At 45.6% G+C, this 19,618-nt stretch overlaps 6 protein-coding genes across 6 annotated transcripts; 2 read left to right on the top strand and 4 right to left on the bottom strand.

Moving 5' to 3' along the window:
- Window positions 1–5,031: 5,031 nt before the first annotated feature.
- Window positions 5,032–5,761, bottom strand: VTN77DRAFT_2400 (uncharacterized protein; the record flags this gene model as incomplete). The annotated part of the gene is made up of 4 exons (XM_069418236.1): window positions 5,032–5,223; window positions 5,323–5,453; window positions 5,586–5,685; window positions 5,759–5,761. The coding sequence occupies 4 exons, from the start codon at window positions 5,759–5,761 to the stop codon at window positions 5,032–5,034; spliced, it is 426 nt and encodes a 141-aa protein (XP_069279298.1).
- Window positions 5,762–6,081: 320 nt separating this feature from the next.
- VTN77DRAFT_2399 (uncharacterized protein) lies at window positions 6,082–7,161 on the top strand (the record flags this gene model as incomplete). Its single annotated transcript, XM_069418233.1, has 2 exons — window positions 6,082–6,276; window positions 6,370–7,161. The coding sequence occupies 2 exons, from the start codon at window positions 6,082–6,084 to the stop codon at window positions 7,159–7,161; spliced, it is 987 nt and encodes a 328-aa protein (XP_069279297.1).
- Window positions 7,162–8,176: 1,015 nt separating this feature from the next.
- VTN77DRAFT_2398 (uncharacterized protein) lies at window positions 8,177–9,064 on the bottom strand (the record flags this gene model as incomplete). Its single annotated transcript, XM_069418232.1, has 4 exons — window positions 8,177–8,412; window positions 8,487–8,762; window positions 8,822–8,936; window positions 9,053–9,064. The coding sequence occupies 4 exons, from the start codon at window positions 9,062–9,064 to the stop codon at window positions 8,177–8,179; spliced, it is 639 nt and encodes a 212-aa protein (XP_069279296.1).
- A 2,509-nt stretch (window positions 9,065–11,573) lies between these two features.
- Window positions 11,574–11,810, top strand: VTN77DRAFT_2397 (uncharacterized protein; the record flags this gene model as incomplete). Its single annotated transcript, XM_069418231.1, has 2 exons — window positions 11,574–11,681; window positions 11,736–11,810. The coding sequence occupies 2 exons, from the start codon at window positions 11,574–11,576 to the stop codon at window positions 11,808–11,810; spliced, it is 183 nt and encodes a 60-aa protein (XP_069279295.1).
- A 328-nt stretch (window positions 11,811–12,138) lies between these two features.
- On the bottom strand, window positions 12,139–13,365 carry VTN77DRAFT_2396 (uncharacterized protein; the record flags this gene model as incomplete). The annotated part of the gene is made up of 4 exons (XM_069418230.1): window positions 12,139–12,432; window positions 12,483–12,653; window positions 12,702–12,985; window positions 13,059–13,365. The coding sequence occupies 4 exons, from the start codon at window positions 13,363–13,365 to the stop codon at window positions 12,139–12,141; spliced, it is 1,056 nt and encodes a 351-aa protein (XP_069279294.1).
- Window positions 13,366–15,819: 2,454 nt separating this feature from the next.
- VTN77DRAFT_2395 (uncharacterized protein) lies at window positions 15,820–16,927 on the bottom strand (the record flags this gene model as incomplete). Its single annotated transcript, XM_069418229.1, has 5 exons — window positions 15,820–15,855; window positions 15,956–16,064; window positions 16,123–16,178; window positions 16,250–16,559; window positions 16,623–16,927. The coding sequence occupies 5 exons, from the start codon at window positions 16,925–16,927 to the stop codon at window positions 15,820–15,822; spliced, it is 816 nt and encodes a 271-aa protein (XP_069279293.1).
- Window positions 16,928–19,618: the final 2,691 nt, after the last annotated feature.

The raw sequence follows: 19,618 nt of genomic DNA, 5'->3' as shown, positions 1-19,618 counted from the left end.
CACCAGCAGCTCTACTAGCAATGCTGCTGCTGCTGACGGGTATATATAGAATGATATGAAACGTGCCAAACCAGTCATTATAATTAACCCTGGTTGGCCAAAGTTTCAGACAGACAGTTTCACTTAGGTAGGTAAATCAGCATAATCCAAACCACAACGCGGCAAAACGGTAAAAACTTTGATTTTCGTCTGAGGTTGCGTCGTTGCGATGATCCACGACGGACTACGACGGAGTCGGATCTCAAGCCTCACGGAGTCACGGCTGATGATACGGAAGTATGATCGACGGAACTAAATCAACTAATAATTTAGGTACTTGAGTGAATCGAGTAGCGTGATGATGATGTAAAATCACTGTGTTTTGCGTAATTTTTTTTTGTTTAAGATTCTAGGTATTCCAAATCACTCTCGACTTAGGTACCTAGGTCGTTAGCTGGGTAGTCCGTCCCTGCTAGGTACGTATGTATGTACAATACTATACCTAGATAAGGTTCTACCTAGGTACTCCGTAATAAAAAAAAACAAAATGGCCCCAAAGAAGGAGGAAGGGCCACACTGCATTATTAATCTGAACAAGACGTCTCATTCTGTTTCATTGTCAGTTTGATATCTTTCTTTTTTTTCCCCCTTCTTCTTTCGAGTCAGGTAGAGTAATTTAAATAACCACCTATCTACTCCGTATCTAATGGCGGAAAAAGAACGGATCACCATGCAGTAATACTACGGAGTACTACCTAGGAAACCTTAATAGAGTACCTGAGAGGAATTACCTAGGTACTGTAATAATTGTTGTACCAGGGTTGGTCGGTTGGTTAGTTATCTAGTCACCTTAGGTACCTAGGTACTCCGTACAGTTAATTGGTTGTTTGGTTCGATTCCAATCTGCAGACTACCTCTTCAGGAACATCCACCAAACTCTCATAAGTAGGTGAGAAGCAGTACCTTAAAGCAATGCAATTGTCAGTGTGACGGCGGACCTGCTTTTGGAAAGGAGAAAAAGGCCCAATGCCCAATGTCGATATCAAAAGCCAAATTAATGCGCTGCAGCAGTATTAATTAATTACATAATAACTCAAGTACAGTACGGAGTACAACAGTTGAGAAAGACTGGCTTGAGTTTATTAAGAGACTATCGAGTCGTCCTCAATAATAACACATGATCCCTGCTCAATTTCTCCTTCCATTATCCAATTTCATTCTAGTCTGGCGTACTTATGCATGCACTTCCTAACCTACTGAGATGAATGGATATTTTGGATAGACTCATAGTAACAACCCAGGGCTAAAACTGACGAAACAATACAACTTCACTCTCCTCTTCCACAGCGCTTGGAACTCTACTTCCATGTACTTGTGTACAGTATCACTTACTGTACTTAACTGCTACCTACCCAGGTAGTAATAGTTAAGTACTCCGTACGGAGTACGTAGCTAGGTATAGCAAACGGACCAGATGGATAGACAGACACGTGCCGGTTTAAATCGACCGAACTGGCCAACTACCTAGGTACCTACCTGGGTACAGTATTACAATGCCTTTACTGCTAGCTGCCTAGTTGCATGGTTGCTAGCTGATTTATATTGTTTATCTATCTGTCTATTTGTTTGTTTATCTTTCCACGTACTCGCTACTAATAAATCGGTACTCTGTAGAGTGCTGTATAGTTAATAGTTACTATCATCATACTGAGTTACTATGATTATTCCTTACAACAAGCCTTAGAGGTCTCGCTTCGCTTGACTGGTTTAAACTTTGGAGAGAGAAAAGGAAATATCTATTCTACTGAGTATGCCTGGCTGGGACTTTCGGCCCCCAGGCCTCTCTACCTATATAAATTAGTTTTATTATCTACTTGAGTTCTAGATGGGCTTTCTACCCATTGTATATATACTTTCCCACTACATCCTCTTTGCCATATTTGAAAACTTCTTATCTTGTATTAGGTAGGTGGTATTTATTATCTACCTAAGTTCTATGTGGGATTCCTACCTGTATTCCTTGCGGATATCCCTTTGTTAGTTTGACTTCCTCAAGAATATATATTTTCTTACTTATATATACAATCCCTTTGCCAATTCATATGTCTCCTGCTAATCTAATAGGGGATAGGAGCAGATTCCGTGATTCTTTTTTTTATTTGGTGCGGTATACTTCACATAATTTTGTCGATGTCTGTGTAATTGTCCATCGTCACTAAAAAATGATATTTCTTTATAATAGAGTAGAAGAGTACATGGATAGGTTCCTTCTCTGACCGACTGGCTGACTAATTCATTATGTTGATAATTAACTATCAGCTGTTGTTTGTTTTTACTTGATTAACACAAATTTATGACATGACTACATAGGTAGGTAGGCAGGTCCTGTAATTGTAATCTTGCTGTTCTTGCTACTGCTTCACTCTGACAATAATGAACAATGGTGTCAATGATGCTTGATCAGGCATATATCTCATTGTACATGTAGTATGTAGTTATTTGTTAGGTGACTGTTCTTATTCTGTAATGGTTCCTCTGAGCAGAGAGTGTAAGTGAGAGTGAATACAGAAGAAAATCATATCTGCTAGCATCTTTGCAAATTCAGCATTAAGTCAGGAAGTAACTTCGTTGGATATAGATACCTACCTACCTATCCATCTACCCCCGTAGCTGACAGATCAGTCTATAAATTGAATGATGACGATGACAAACCAAGCAGAAAGAAAGAACCATAAGATTTACAGATTGATGGACAGATTACGCAGTATAGTACGCACATATGTGTACATACGTGAGTGAATATGGAATCTCTTTTCTCATACTCATTCTATTAATAATATTAGTCGTAGTAAGTAAGAAAGTAAGAAAGTATATCGACATTATTCATCTGTGCTTGGCTTTGCTTGTTGACTCGTCCTCAAACATCTTGATCTGATTTAATATGATATTATTTGATCCGCTTTTTTTCTGATATAAACAGATCTGACCTGGTATGCCGTGCATACAACATCCTAATTAATCCCGTCGAGGAACGTAGGACCCAGGACCTAGGACGCTCGCTCTCTCTCCAAGTCTCCGTCTTCCCTTTTTCATATCTATCTAGCTAGGTACCTAATGTACCTACCTACCTACCCAGGTAGAAAATTCGATATATATTTTTGATCGGTCAATCGGTCACGTGGACTTGTTCTGGAAGTATATACGTATATAAAACGTGGTTAACATTTATCTATATATCTCCCCAGGTGAGAAAATCGCTGTAGATTGATCAAAGACTTTTTTCTTTCCTTCGCTGTCTTTAAATAGATGAAAAAGTGAATGAATAAATAAATGAGCTGCAACTGCAACTGCAACAGAACAAACATGATTGTGCAGTACATTAGGTGTGTCTTATCTCAGTGTAGATCAGATCAGATCAGATCAGATCAGATCTTCTCCAGACAAACGAGAATTTCTTTTTCCTAGACAGCATTCATTTGCCCATGGACGGACGTGCCTTGCTGCATAGTATATTAAGAGCGTACCTGCAGGTTAGGTCATGTCATGGTATTCATACTAAGCGCATACCTGGGTGGTAAGAGAGAGAGATTCTTCCAAAGAAAGGAAATGAATGGCAGATGCCTGTCCTCTGTGCCTGAAAGATATATATTCCTCCTGAGGCCGCAGTCGAGAAGGGTCACGCTTACATCCAATAAACCCCAGGTATAGGCCAACGCAGAGTTACAACATGCGAATGTACTTGTGGAACAGCTTCGCATCACGAGTATTGTCTAGTTTCCAAGGTGTTGGCGTAGTCTATGGAGATGGTGGTTTAGGAATAGCATCAATCTTGATCACTGTTATTTTTTTTGAGAGCATGTTGATTGAATCAGCAAGCTCACAATTCAATTCAATCGCTTCAATTCAATTCGATTCGACTTGGTTCGGACTGGAGTAAGGAGAAGAGAATGAGGAGGTAGAAAAAAATAAAAAAAATAAATAACCACATAGAACGGTTTCAGTAGCCTTGTCCTAAGCAACAGTCTATAATCGAACGAACGATTATTGATTAAAAAAAAAGAGTTAAATCGGCCAGTAAGGAACTACACCAAAGCACAGGCAGGCAGGATTTGTATCCAGTCAATCCCTCTCCCGGTTGGAATCAATTCGATTCTATTCGATTGATTCAAATTGATTCATGAATATGGGCTGGGTCTTGTCTTTCCTTGTAGTGCCTTTGTCCCTTTTTGAGAGTTATAATGAGGTCAGCAATCTCTATCATAAATAAATAAATAAACCGCTTATGTCCTAAAAATTCCGTTCAACAAGGAAACAAAAAGAAGCAAGAGCAATAACTTCAGATTGTCAGACATGGGGAAGAATAGATGGATTTCTTCAATTGAATTTATTAGATTTGAGGACTATTTTCGAATTGCATCGAATCGAAATGGGGGGTTTTTTTTTTCATGCTTCAAATGGAGGAGAGGGAAGGATGCCCCCCCAAAAAAGAAGACATCTCCGTATAGAGTTTCTGTTTCGGAGAGAAAGGGGGAAGGAAGGAAGGCGAGAAAGAAAAAGGAAAGGATAAAAAGAGCCAATAAACAACTAATTCATGATCATGCCGAAATCAAGGACATTGCGCAAGAATAAGCCGGTCAATCAGTCGGTCAGAGTCAGTCAGTCAGTCTAGATGTCCTCAGATGCAACTCGAGTTAATCAAGTGTTGGACATGTATCTGTCGAGGAATACAAAAGGAGTCAGATTTGTATGAATATTGTCTATGAAAGATATCTTCTTTCTTCCCACACATAAAGCCCTGATAAACAGAATAGCATAGCAATCATTCGTTTCATGATAGATAGACAAATGGAATCACGGAAGCAGGGGCGAAATAGCAACAAAGTAAGACCCATCTTGTACAGTACAGGCCTTTCGTTCATGTCATGACTCCTTCTATAGTCACTTACTGATTCATCAATGCCAATTGTCATCTAAAATCAACAGACCTTGTAGTATCCCATTCCTGATCGTATATACCCATATCATCATCCCGCCACGCTGCAATACCGCCGCTCACTCCGATCCCGTCAACTTCGACTCGATACTCAACACGTCGGACTCGCTCTCAATCTCAATCACCCGGTTGACCTCGGCCGTGTTCCGCATCAGCTCGACTGCGCCGGCGTACAGCATCCGCTGCGAGGGGTTACAGTTCTCTGGGAGGTAGTAGAGGAGGACGTAGGGGACGGTGAGACGGCCGGAGGACTGTGAAGCATCAACATTTGTAAGTAACTAATTATCATCGACTTGTCGATTCAAGACGCAAGAAGGACGGAAAAAAAAATCGACAGACAGCAAACTCACCAAAGTCAGCGGATAACTCAACAGGACAAACCGCGGCGACGAGTCCGGCAGCTCATCGGCCAGATCCTCGAGTTTGGAGTACACCTCGTCATTCTCGGGGCGGATCTCCTTTGTTTTCGTATCGATCAGATCTAGAAAAAGATGCCACAGCATTTGCTTCCAGTTATCATGTCTGTTCTTCTTCAACTTGCAAGTCCAGTTGCCTCGAGTTTATTTGCTGCCATTCTTTCTTGCGTTGGGATGAGTAGGAAGGGTGTATGTACAGATGACTGCCTGCGGGTCCTTTGCTCTTGATGTGCCCAGACGAAACTTGCGGAGTTTGTCCTTGGTCTCTTGCGAGAAGGAATACATTCGTGTGTCCGACTGTGATGTTGTTAGCTTCCACATCTTTGTGTCCATCTTGCGTTGACACGGTACATAGGATAGCAGCACTCACCATCTCGTATCAACAATGTAGGCAGATTCCAGAATCTCTGATATGCAATTTACCTAATTTCAGGGAACACGAGACAAACTGACAGAGAATAAAACAAAACAAAATGGTGGCCTGACTCAAGCAGCGTTTGTTGTTCGTCAGTCAGCCCCGCAGATCAAAGAGATCAAATCAATCACGCTAATCTCTGATTAAAGTCAACTCCCGCATTTCTTCACTCCCCCACTCTCTGGTCTCCCTTTTTTCTTTATCTCCATTTCTCCCCGTACTTTATCAAAGGACGTACAGTACGTCCGACAATCTCTATAAAACAGGCCTACTACTCCATGTTTACACGCTTAAGCCAATTGACCCGCCATCTTTCTCGCCCATTGCCCAATTTCTCTGCTCCTGCTGTTGCGAACCCGCGTTCGCGATACCCCTACAACATGACATCATCCGCTACAGCGCTGAACAACAGCGCAAAAACGATACACACGGCAGCATGCCTGATTATTGGAGACGAAGTCCTCGGAGGAAAGGTCTGCCGCATCTCAACCGCATCTCGCTCAATGGATCGTCAAGTCAAGTCCAGTCCAGTCCAGCCGTGCTAACAACCCAGATACCCCTTCTAGACAGTGGACACAAACTCGGCGTACTTCGCCAAATGGTGTTTCTCGCTCGGTATCCAACTCAAGCGCATCGAGGTCATCGCCGACGAGGAGGAGGAGATCGCCGAGGCCGTGCGCCGCATGAGCACGAACTACGACTTCGTCGTCACGAGCGGCGGCATCGGCCCGACCCACGACGACATCACCTACAGCTCCATCGCGAAGGCGTTCGGGCTGAAGCTGAAGCTGCACCAGGCGGCCTTCGAGCGCATGAAGCGCCTCTCCAGACCGCATCTGCACCAGCCCCATTTCGACTGGGACACGCCCTCGCCGGCGCTGACGGCGAGGCTACGCATGGTCGAGCTCCCCTACGACGAGAACTTGCCGGAGGAGAAGCAGAGCGTGTTTGTGGCGGATGACTCGTGGGTGCCTGTGGCGATCGTGAACGGGAATGTGCATATTCTGCCCGGTGTGCCGCGGCTGTTCGAGAAGCTGCTCGATGGGCTGAAGAAGGTGGTGCTGCCGCGGCTGGCCGATCCGAATGGCAACGGCCTCTACCGGATTCTCATCAGCACGCCGCTGCCCGAGAGTGCTGTGGCCCATTACCTGACGGATCTGGCCCATCGGGTGCTTCCCCACGGCGTCAAAGTCGGCAGTTACCCCCGCTGGGGCAAGAAGCGCAACACCATCACCTTGGTCGGGAACAACAAAGAGTACATGGAGTCGCTGGTCCCGGAGGTGGAGAAGAACGTGGAGGGGAGACGAGTCTCGAGGGAGGATGAGGACGATCCTCCATCTGACGCCGAGACCAAGTAATAGTTACCTGCCTGACGTGTAGGATACCAGTAATTGGGACAGGCTAGATAAAGTAGGGTACATAGCCATTTACTGATATGAAGCAGGCATACCTACTTTTAAAAATTGGATACCAAGGTAGCACTTCGTCGGCGTGACAATCTCTGCGGCTGACCATACTGTAAGGATCAACATATCTGCACGATTATAAACCTTAACTTCGTTGAATATCTCGGCTGCTGCTCGATAATTCTAAAGCGCGTCCGCGCCCACATGTAAACCGACAAAGGCACAAGACACACACTCACACGCACATCGAGAACCGGGCGAAAGCACACAGGAGGCCATCAAAGACGCAAACAAGAAAGAATACAGCACCGTGTCCCGTTTGGTTCCAAAGCCCCCCTCCATACACGTTGCCGCTGGTCTCAACAAATGGATTTCCCTAAATTACCCGTATGCATTGCTGATGGACGTCGTTGAAAGGAGCAGAGGACAGGAAAGAGACCGTAGAGAGATAAAAGAAGAAAAGAGAAAATAAAAAAGAATAAAAAGAAAAAGAAAAGGGGGCAAAAAAAAATCAAAAGGGATATCGAAGAGGATATAAGTGACAGTAAATAAATAAAAATAAAAGATGTTCAAGGTGATATGCCAACAAAAACGCACCCAAGTGAGAAAAAAATATAAAAGGGCAAAAACTATGTAGGACAGAGGGAAAAGGAAAACGCCGCAGGTAGGGTTGTTGGGCACGTACCCGCAGGATGATGCAGAAAAAAAAAGGCAAAAGCTTGTCATCCCGGTTCTTCAGAATAGTACAGGACGAGGATAATTTTGTGACCGATCCGGAGAGAAACGAGAAGCATAACTAGAAAATCGTGGGCTGGTGTTAACAGGACGGGCAAGCCTTTCATCCGGTCATAGCCTTATATACGCCCGACTCAAAGGTGCCATCAAATGCGTCAACGACGTGCCCGTCTCGGTCGCGCCATTAGGTATAATGGTGTCTGTTTTTGTAGGTGATGGGTCGGTCTGAAGTTTACATAATAACGCAACCGCCGCAGCAGCCAGCACTTTCGCCAGGTTCATTGACCTCGAGCTTGCCCTCGGGCGCGCGAGAGCCAGCTGCACCCGCACCGGACGGAGAGGACATTTCCTTGTTGTACCTGCGGATCTCACGAACTAGGTCGTAAAAAGCGTTCTCGACATTGATGCGTGACTTCGCGGAAGTCTCGATGAATTTGCAGCCGAACTGTCGAGCCAAAGCCTCACCCTCTGTTGGAAAAATGCTCAGTTAGTAAGATGACTACAATGGTGTACCCGTGATGATAAGAGAGCACCGAGCATACCCTCTTGCGAAACCACTCTATCCTTCTCCAAGTCGCACTTGTTGCCCACAACAATGATGGGGAAGTAATCCTTGTCCTTCACTCGCAAAATCTGCTGTTGGAAGGTCATGATTTCCTCGAATGACTGGCGCGAGGTGATCGAGTAGACCAGTAAGAAGCCTTCGCCTGTCCGCATGTACTGTTCTCGCATCGCCGAGTACTCCTCCTGGCCGGCGGTATCCAGAACGTCCAACAGAGCGACCTCATCGTCAATGACGCACTGCTTGCGATATGAGTCTGCGCGAGAGAGAAAGAATGAGCTGATGAACACTGTAACAGCGGTGTGAGTTGCCCACCTTCAATCGTTGGGTCATATTCATCCACGAAATGGCTCTGAATCAATTGAATCGTCAAGCATGATTTTCCGACACCACCTCCACCGACAACCACCAGCTTATATTCTCGCAGAAACTAGAGTAGCGAAGGGGGGTCAGCTTTTTCTCTCCGTATCGATCGGGTTGAGCGGCCTTGCTGGCGCAGGGGGTCACCCCCGGCGGTCGGTCGGGCTGTCAGCGCTGTCAGCTTACCTTGGAAGCCATTGAGGCAGTTCTGTGATGACCTCTGTCTGGTCTGTCTTTGTCTTTTTGATTTGAATCGGAGACCGGGTGCCAGCTATCCCCAGGATGCAGTTGATGGCGGTCGAGACTCGAAGAAGCTGCGAGTCTGCAGGTCTCTGTGGTCGGGGGAGCCTACCAACGACGCGGAACACCAGAGCCAGCAAGCCCGTTCCACACAGTTAAGTAGCAGTAACCTAAGTAGTAACCGCGCCGAGTTTAGCGAATCCCACCGGGCTCAGGGGGACCACACAGTCTGCGAGGCCAAGCGAGGGGTCTGGACAGCGGATGGGCCGAGTTGGAGATGGAAAATGCAGTCAATAGTCAAGATCTTTGCACGCCCCTTTTCTACTCTTCACTGCAAGTAAAGAGAGATTTGGATTTCAAGGAGGTTCTTGCAGTCAGATGGACGGGGTTGAACTGGCAGGCCTGAGGGAGGGGTGCACCCGAAACGAATCCAGGGGATAAGGGGAACGATGTGCGTGGGGGACCAGCAAGCAGTCTGTTCCGTCAAGACTCGATGGATGGGTGGAAAGGAAGATTGATGGATGGATGGATGGGCGGTCAGTCACTAAGAGCAGAGGAACTTGACACGCGCGCTGCGGCAGACAAACACCAGCGCTAAGGTAATCAATCGGGGGCAACGCCCAACGAACAGGCAGTCTACAGATCGAACCACAGAACGCTGGATAACAACCTGATCAATGGTCTTGGTTCTGGATATCTGACTCGGTCCCTGGTCTGCCAGCCAACTTCAACCTGCAAATCCAAATCTGTATCTGCAGCTGCAGACTGCACACCGTTGTTGGCAGCCCACGGATTGCCGTCCTCAAAGAATCTGGAGATCCACTCAGCGCCGGTGATGGACCCGCCCGGCGATGCTCACTAACGACCTCAGGACTAGCGCCTTCCCAAAGGAGCATTATGCCAAGACACTAACTCGGACTGGGCAGGCTCGCCTGTTCACACTCTTACGCGCGCCATGGTTCCGTACCTGCTGTTTGTCTGGTACGCCTGTTGCCCTCGACACAGAATGAAAACAGAGAAAACCCCTCATAAAGGATGTGCTCAGTAGAAGAGTTAAATTTGTGTCTAACCGCTCCGTACATTGTTGCTGCTAAGTCTGGTCGCATGTTGTCAAGCATCAGCGCCATGACGGCTGGCCAAACCAACCATCGACCACGGTACGGCTCCTGCAGTGCCTACCCATCTAGGTAGGTCAAAATATCGTCCAAAAATCTGCGTGAAGTTCTCTCCTTCCTCACTTGGACACTGCCGCTTTAATAGGGTGAGCTGGGTGATAGATCACCCACTCGAGGTGGTTCGCTCACCTAAAGTCATTTATACTCACTTGGTTCTCCCCTATCCTTCCCTGCTTCTTATACCAGTTGTTTAGCAACATGCAACCAAGGAGTCACTATATGTAGAATTAGGGTTGCCATGAGCCGGGATTGAACCGACCTTTGGGTACTCAGACTTATCATCAAGCCGAGCCCCATAAATTTATATTCACTCATGCCAAAACTGAGTCCTAAATAAAATGAGCTCGCACTCATAATTATGAGTCTCTATATGACAAGTCATAGTGTGACGGCCCGCTTCTGATTGGTTGCTATCTAACTGTCGTTTGCCTTGTTGGCTGCTATAGTTTGCCCTGTTTGTCATAATTGTTCTGTTTGATTGTTGTCACCTTGATAGAGCTTCATGTCTTTGTGGGCAGAGACTTGATCCTTCTTTCTCTTCTCCCCAACCTAGTCTTCTTGTATAATACTGCCTTATAGCTTCTGGCTGATGAGATTGAGTTGTGTGACGGGCCTAACCGCTCGTATTGCTACCTAATAACTAGAGTAGCCTACAGAACGTCTCGATGAGAGAGAAAAGAAAGGAAGATCGAAGGGAAGTTGCGCGGTATACATAGTATATAAGCTGCCTTGCTTGCGAGCAAGAGCCAATCAGAAGATGGGAATCCGGGGCATTGTAGTAGTGCAAAAGGGGTAACTGGAATCCAGGTGGAATGTAGGCAGAATCCAGATAGAATGTAGGTTGTAACTGGAATCCAACTTGATTCTGACCACGAGGGCTCAGGCCCGAGTCTCCCTACGGGCTCTAGCCCGTGACATTACCCCCCTCCTACGCTGAGAACGGCGGGGTTTGGGCGCTCTTGATCGGCTGGAGCAGCCTAACCCTATACTGGGCACTATTAGTAGCTATGCCCTATGGCTGCATACCAGCTGCATTTAGCCTTTGCCTGGCAGTTATATACAGTATATCTATATCCTTGGCAATTATAGCAATATATTATTAAGTAGTTTGGGTCAAAGACCTTAACCAGCTTAAGCTCATTCTTAAAGAAGAGTCCCTTATCAATTAATAGGCTGGCTTCTTTAGGGGAGGCCAGGTTAATAAGTAATGTGCTTGATGCTTTTTTAAATCTTATAGTCTTCTGCTGCTAATAGACCTGTAAGATGCACAGCGGCGCTATTACTTGCATCCAATGCGCGATCTGCTGGAAGCCCAGCCGTTTATCAAACGGATGTTATCGATGGGACACCATGTCATCCTTGCTGGAAAGGACCTGGAGCTGCTGTGGCAGCCTGCCACAGTACTCTCCATACACGCCTTTCTGAAAACAATCCATGCTAATATCTAATCACAGCAGATCATCGAGAACGACATCACTAAGCCCAAGTCCTTCCAGGCCAAAGTCAACTCTCATTATCACACCCCCTAATCTCATATATCAATGGGCGGAGGAGATCACGGCTTTCTGTCCCTTTTCAATGTCTATATCTACTTTAATGATCACCACCAACCATCACTCGTTAATTATGCAGATCAGTGTAGGTATGGAGTACGCAAGGGACCTGTTGGATGATCTGATTCAGGAATTCAGAGGGTCAACATTTGTGCCTATTAATCTCTAGAGGGGGAGAAAATGCAGATGCCTAGGTAGGCGTTTAGAAGTAGTTTCGTTTCTCCATGGATTACGTATACATGAATATCTAATACGTTTTAATTCTGGATCCGGGTTCAAGATGACCATCATCCAGATAAGCGATCTAGAACGCAAAAAGGAGCCTCTGTATGTTGGTACTGCCATTGCTAGCAAGGCATTGGATCTCCTCCCTCTCCTCCATGACCTTGTCGATGTATTCGGCCGTGCCGGAAGCATGCAATATGTTTGCTAGTGCCGCATGTATTTGAAGAAGGACAGGGCTAGGAAGGTCGACATCAGCGTATTTTTCAAACTTCACAATGCGATCGCCATGAGCGTTTGGCTGAGGCAAATGTATATCGAGGACCGTCGGGTACTTGCGGCCAAAAGTGAGGACTTTGTACTCATTTGATTCGTCCTATCAAAGTTAGTACGTTATACCGCTAAGTTGAAACGGGAAGGACATACAAATGGCGAACTCGAAGTCGGCTCAAAAGCTAGGGTAAACTTGCCGAAAGCGCTGTGGACAGTATCATAGAGTGTCATCAGATTTGTGGGATGGTTAATATCGCTCGGACCAAGCTCGATACGAGGGAAACATTTGGTCAATGTTGCCCATACCTGAGAGACAGCGTGGTCCTGGACCATGTCAGCAATTTATAGGAATGCAAAGGAGTGTTGACAAACCTGCTTATTATTATCCCACCGGCCAATCGACAAAGGGAGTATGTGGGAAAGTTGTGTTGGGCCTGAAATCCCTGCTAGAGACGCCCTCATTCCTTTTGAGTCCACGTCAACGATACCAGTCACCATACATCGAAAATTGTCGCGGTGAAGACACAGTTTCTCAAGCTGGGCTTGACTCTTTCGGCTGGGTGACTCATCCATTGAAGCCGCGATCTGTTTAACCGCATCGTCGTTATCATCAAACGGGGAAGGTGTGACAGTAGGCGTAGCGGATCTGGCTTTCACTTTGTAGAGATGGACAAGTCAGAACTCAGGTATAGTTCAGTAGCAAAAAGCATTAAAGATAGTTGACCTTACTTGGGACCAAGATAGATGTAAGCAGATGCTTATAGAGGCTAAATAGTACCCTATCATCAACAGTATTCGCAATGAAGTCGGCCAGCACCTGTCTTCCCTCAGCCTGCAGGAATTGTAGAAAACTCGACAAAACTTGTTTAGTTCGATCGTCGTTATTCTTTAGACGGTAACGCGCGACTCTGTCCTCAGCTGCGCGTGCATCAACCACCGCTGGGATAGTACTTAGGTCGCTTTGGCTGCTGAAGAAGCTAGACACCATGCCATCTGGGACTTCATCCTCGCCTTCTTCTTCGCGTGGACTAGCCATCTTTGGCAGAGCATAGAGCGTTGACGGTTTGACAAGAGTGGATGAGAAAGAGAGGAGTGAGGATGGATTGAGGAATTAGAAGCCTGGGCAACCGCTAATGCTACTCTGCTGTAGATGAACCTTGGAAGTCCTGAGGTGTGTGAAGCAGCTTCATTTTGCCGGCATATGACGTATGGCCATATACTCCTTCGCATCCGCGTCTTTTATATAGAAATTGAAGCTTCATTATCTACCCAAAACAGTAATTAATTATAAAAAATTAAGAATTAGAGCAATTAGGGCATTAAGTTCTCTTATGCCTGATAATATTATAGTTGCTGCACCTCGACAGGGCGCGCCTATGAGGCAGAGAAGCTACCTCCCTAGCTAGAGCACTTATAGACTCTAGCACCTACTCTTAATTTAGAATTTAACTCTGTATAAGATCCTGAGCTTCCTGAACTGAAAGACCTCATATATGAGATAGTTAATTGATTAATTGGCTGTGCTTCTGCCTTTACTTTTTATTTATAGTATGTAAATCATAATTCTTTTGTAAGAATCATAGTACTATTCATAATTAATTAACAGCCCTTGATAAGCTGGTCTAATGCACCATTTATAAGGCTTGGAGGGCTCTGGGTATATCATTTTAGTAAGGCCTTAATTACTATTGCTTAATGCTGTAATTTAACAATATTATGTAGTATCTCTGGTACCTAATTGGCCTGCAGACCCCTAGACCAGCTTCTAAGTAGTATAAGAGTCTTAAGCTGTATATTAAGCTATAGAAGGACCTATTCTGAATTAAATAGTATTAAACCAATTACTGTAAAACCATTTTTAATATTTTTAGACTTAAAGGCTTCTAAATAAGCTTTTAGACCCAATATCAAGAGGATATAAAAGATAAGATAAGTACAGTGGTAAACAGATTACCACTTCATTGTCCAGGTAGTAGGTACCCGATAGATAGGTAAACTTCTGTCAGTTCCCATCACTATTTGTAAATATGATTTGTCATTATTATCAGATTTCTTTCTGTAGGAAACAAAGGGCAAAAACGCTGTATCAACGATCTAGTACTGATTGGGATCCATGGATAAATAAAAAAGAAAAGGTTGCATCTTCTTTTTCCTTTCTTTCTTTGAATAATATACGCCTTACTTCTGCATGTAATTACTGATACTGATAATAATGACAACGATGATGATGACAATAATAGACCAAGACCATGCCATGTGTGTGCCATGTTTCATCAGGGTTTGTGAAAGGTTACACTAAAAGTTGATATCTATCCCTGTTGTCGGACTGGGGTCGTCTCATTTCCAAAAAAAAAAAAGAGGTATTGAATGTGACGGTCCGAACTAGGCGGTGCACTAGGCGGTGAGGCATATGGCCGGCAGAATCCGTGAGATATCTCGCTGGACCTCGTAGATAGCTTCTTTCTCCCCCAGCTGAGTCTCTTCGTTCTGAACTGCCTCATAGCTTCTAGATAAACCTACTAGCTAATGGGATTTGGGTTTGTTACATTGAAAATTGAAATGAAAAATTCATACAGCATGTATCAATTTAGGGCCCCTTTTTCGACCAATTTTTAGCCAATTACTCCGTAGGCCTGGTATCTTACTCATAGCCTACCTTGGAGTGAGGCTGGCTTCAACTTCACTAGCTTGATTAGGAATAACCCATTTCCAGCCCTGGAGATGGTCTGCCCCTTGGTTTTGCAATTCCCTTACAAGGGCTGGAAATCTCCATAGTTTAGGTAATTATTGGAAATTTCAAACCACAAGGGGGAGACAGACCCCGGACCATTTGTATTAGCTAGCGTAGGTACGGGGTACTCCGACCTTGAGTTAATTACGCCAGCCGTACCTGACATATACTGGTTCCAACCTCGGTGCAACCATCAATTGCCAGTCAAGGTTCAATTGGACATTTTAACACCCTTGTACGGAGTAATAATAGATAACTGTTGGGGTCCGAACCCCTTTTTCTTCCTGCAGAGTCCAGGGGACTACTCCGTACTCACTCCAGGACAGGACTCCATGAAGAATCTCAATTCTCACCGTCGGGAGTCCTCGGCCTGCACGGATCAGGTGATGATCCAGAATATTCCTCAACCCCGATCTATTGGTGGTGGGGAAAACCCGTTGGGGCTGAGACTATTGGCCGCTAGGAGACTTGTCTATCGGAAGCCAAGCTGTGGGACGGGACTGGAAAGGCAATAATAAGACTCGTCATTTATTATTTTAACGTGGTATCTCATATGCTCCGTATCCTATGTATGTATGTATGTATGCCGTATTCTATGTTCCATAATGTTGGTTGAATGTACGGTCGACAATTGACATGGAAAGGGTACCACCATCAGTCCTTCAGATTCCTCATTAAGTCGTGAAATCGGTCGCTATGGAGTCCTGACCGAGACGTGTGACATGTGCAGCACGTCGGTGACTCTCAGGGCCATTCGGCCTAAGTCGTCTTGCGGTGAATGAGACCAGGCGATCCCTGGACGCGGTCGTCAGTCAAAGTCGTCCGATAGGACAGTCAAACCCCAAAATCATATGTTGATGCTTTTGAGGTTCAACGACTTAGAGATTCATCTTACCTGGTGACTTGGGAAGATCAGGGTATCAGCAATGACAACATTCTCCCTACGGCTCGCCGCAAAGACAATAACCTCAGCAACGTCGTCCGGTGTAAGAGGTTCGCAACCACTAGTCCAAATATCAGTGCAAGTTCTAGGCATGGTTGATGGTTATAGGGGGAGCGTACGCGTAAACGGCATCGGCTTTGGCCTTGTCTCCGTAGTATCGAACGATAGAGAATTCCTGCATGAAAGCGAAAGGCAGTCAGTCAAACTGGCACAGGGAAACGACTCTAGCAAAGAGAATGCCCGTACAGTTTCCACCTGACCAGGATCGATCTCGATGACCCGGATGCGAGTCGAGATGAGCTCCTTTCTCAAGGCATCAGTGAAGCTCCGGACAGCGGCCTTGGTGGCGCAGTAAATGCTGCCACCTGGATAAGCTTCGCGGCCCGCAATGCTGCCAACGTTGATGATGTCTCCGCGACCGCCCTCGTCTCTCTTCTTGAAAATCGGGAGGATGGCCTGGGTCATGTTGATCAAACCGGTGACATTGGTGGAGAACATAATGTCAATGTCTTCCGGGTTGATGTCTGGAGCTTGGGCAACACCCTTAACCAGTCCACTGCTTGTCATCAGCACGAGAGTTCACCGGAAGGGGGCATCGTAATCCAAGGGTCAGACTCACGCATTGTTCACGAGCACGTGAATGTCCTGGAATTCAGCCGGCAAAGAGGGCACGAAGTTCTTCACCTCCTCTGGGTTGGACACATCCAACTTCACAGGCAGCACCTTGACGCCATCTCCAACTTCTTCTTTGATCTCCTTGGCCAGCTGCTCAAGCCTGTCCACGCGTCTGGCAGTCACGATCAGCTTAAGGTTCTTCGGCGAGCTGCGAGCGAACTCCTTGGCCGTGCTGTAGCCAATTCCAGAGGATGCACCAGTAATCACGATCGTCTTGCCTTCAAGGCGTTTCGCCACTGCAGAAGCCATGGTGCGTCCGAGAAACGCGTGCTGCACAGATGGGGTAAGTACACTGCGATCAATAAAGGTGTGTACTGCAGGGGAGATTCTGAATGGGCTGGCTCGACTCAGATATCTAATTGACCTGCCAACGGCGCGAAGGTGATGCATGTGAGGTTCAGAATGCCACCTCTGTTATTTAAAGAATGTCAAAGAAGGGGTCGAGAAGGCTGAATAATCAGCAGCAAGGAGGGGATCCTCGTGCGGGGATACGTTGAACCGGGGCTCCAAGCCGATTGCGCGAGGTGGGGCAGGCACGGCAAGATCCCCGAGGTTGATATTCGCGGAGCTGTCCTCTTGAAAAATCAAGAAATCTCGTCGAAAAATGAGTTGGCGCACGCCCGCTTTCGACTTTGTGGGTTTGCACCATATTCCAGTCAGCAAATGTTCCTTTCTTGTTCGACCAATGAAAATCCGCGAAAGATCGATGGGAATCGGTGAAAATCGTGGAAAATCGTGAAACGGTGGAAGGGAGTCGTACCCAAGGGAGACAGAGGCGTTGTTGATTTTCCTCAGTCTGCAGCCTGCGTGAGAGTTTTCTTATACGCACCTGACTAGTGCCATTCACCCGAGAGTCGCCCACGCATTCACTGTTCTCTGATATTACCTGATTTGGAAATTCACCAGACACCTCACCGCCTGCTACACGCCAGCAGAATGCTCCTTTGACAGAGCTCTGGAACAGTGTTTCACTACCTGTAACCATATCACTGTCACAGAAGGTTATATATAGACTTCTAGTCAAAGGCGTTCACATTAAGTGAGGCTATGACTAGTATATGGAAACCCTCCCTTCAGGACTTCCCAAAAAGAAGCAATCCATTCTTCTTCTGAAGTCACCCCTACGTTCTACCAACCAAGTCTACTTGTCCAGTTGCCTTTTCGACAGCTAAGTTGTAATCACTTCATTTAAAATACCACCCTCCACAGTTCCAGGAAACGACGCTGACAAGGCTCACCACTTTTCAGTTTGGTCACCAGGAAATTTAGGCAAGATTATGTGACCTTAGTCTAACCTCCCACCGATTTATTTATCCCAACTCTATAGCTTGCGTCCATGGAGCGTGTTATTGTTAAAAGATTTTTCTTTTCTCTCCTTTAGGTTTTAATGCTGAGCTTGGTTTTCTTCTCCCTGAAATTATAGTTCTGAAAAAGCAATAAATTTAGCAACTGCTCCTCTTCTAGAGCAGTTTCTTATATATTTGTCTTGACAATTCTATTACACTCGCAGCATTTTCCCTTTTCATATTTACTGTCCACTTGCTTTTGCTTTCATAATAGTCCTTCCTTTTCAAGTTCCACAGTCAAGAGAATAGGGTATATAGCTTCTGCAGGACGCAACACTGGGCATTTTCCAACGTACGTAAATAGACAACCGACGGTCTTATAGCATGGACGGTCCACAACCACAAGCTCAGAGAATTAAGTTTGCGATCACTTACGGATGTACTGTGAAGCTCTTCTAAAGTATCAATTAAAGGTCCTTAAATTTACAAGACACTGACATCATACTTATGCTAGATAATTACTATACAAAGGATACTGCTTAGATGGCCTAGTTAGAGACAAGTATTCCAATACTGCAACCAAGACTATTAACTATTGTCCCGAGTTTCTAGAATCAGTATGCACTATACTATCTCCCTTTCTCTTCGTTGAGCAATTCCCAATCAATGGCAGTGTTTCTGAAGCCACTGCACTTTTATATTGCAAAAGTAGACCCTCATCTACACCTAGCTGCATACATACCAAAGAACTTCTAATTCGATGCAACTGTCTAGTTTCTTCAATTGCTGCCGAGTGTCTCTCGCAAACGGGGGAATCGGTGCCATTTATTACTAGACATTGTCCAAAGGTAACCCGTGGGCCTCGCTACAACAACGATTCGTGTCATCAAAAAAAAGCAAATCTATGAACCATGGTTTCTCGGAAACAGTGACCTCCGCAGCAGAATTGCAGCCTTAAACAATCGAATGGTCCGGATCACTCCCGATGTAGCCGCAACCTTGCATTGGCTGGTAACCCCTGGTTAAAGATAGATGCCCTAAAAACAAGTCGCCAACGCATCAGCACTCTAGACCTGGGAGGAAACTGGTCAAGTCATGTGCCGGGTTAGGATACTGCGTACCCCGGGACTGATTGAAATTCGGTAATTTCCTAGGACAGGACCAGAGTCACCAGACCATGGACTGAACCTTAAAACAATCCATTAATATAGGAAAAAAAATCGTGATAGTAAAAATAATATCCTCAGAAGCTGAATTGTACTCTGGACACCAAGCTTGTTGTTCAATTCATAGAATTCGGTTCTCAGGACCAGTCAGTATAGAAACCTCGAAACAGCAATGCTATGCAGCCGAATCATCTCAGCAAAGGCCCTCTTCAGCTAGCCACGTGCGTCGATCTCGTTTCCAAATGTCCGTCCTTCCCAGTTTGGAGTAACTGCTTCCATATACGGCAACCGGCAGATTAACCACTAGCCCTGTCTATAAATTAGGGCTTCGGATAGAAAGCAGAGCACAAGACAGCATCATGTTTGCATCTAGGTCTCTATACATTCGAGTCCTCCACACAGATGAGTATATTCTGTGGTGCCAACTTGAAATTTATACTCTCTTAGTAGCTTTTGCTAGTCAGGATATGTAGTGCTGTCACTCAAGG

This window comes from Rasamsonia byssochlamydoides (genome assembly GCF_041956645.1).
Source record: "Rasamsonia byssochlamydoides strain NRRL 3658 unplaced genomic scaffold VTN77scaffold_18, whole genome shotgun sequence".
In the NCBI taxonomy this organism is placed as follows: Eukaryota; Fungi; Ascomycota; class Eurotiomycetes; order Eurotiales; family Trichocomaceae; genus Rasamsonia; species Rasamsonia byssochlamydoides.
Note: the sequence above shows the minus strand (reverse complement) of the source record. Positions and strands in the feature narration are given on the sequence as shown.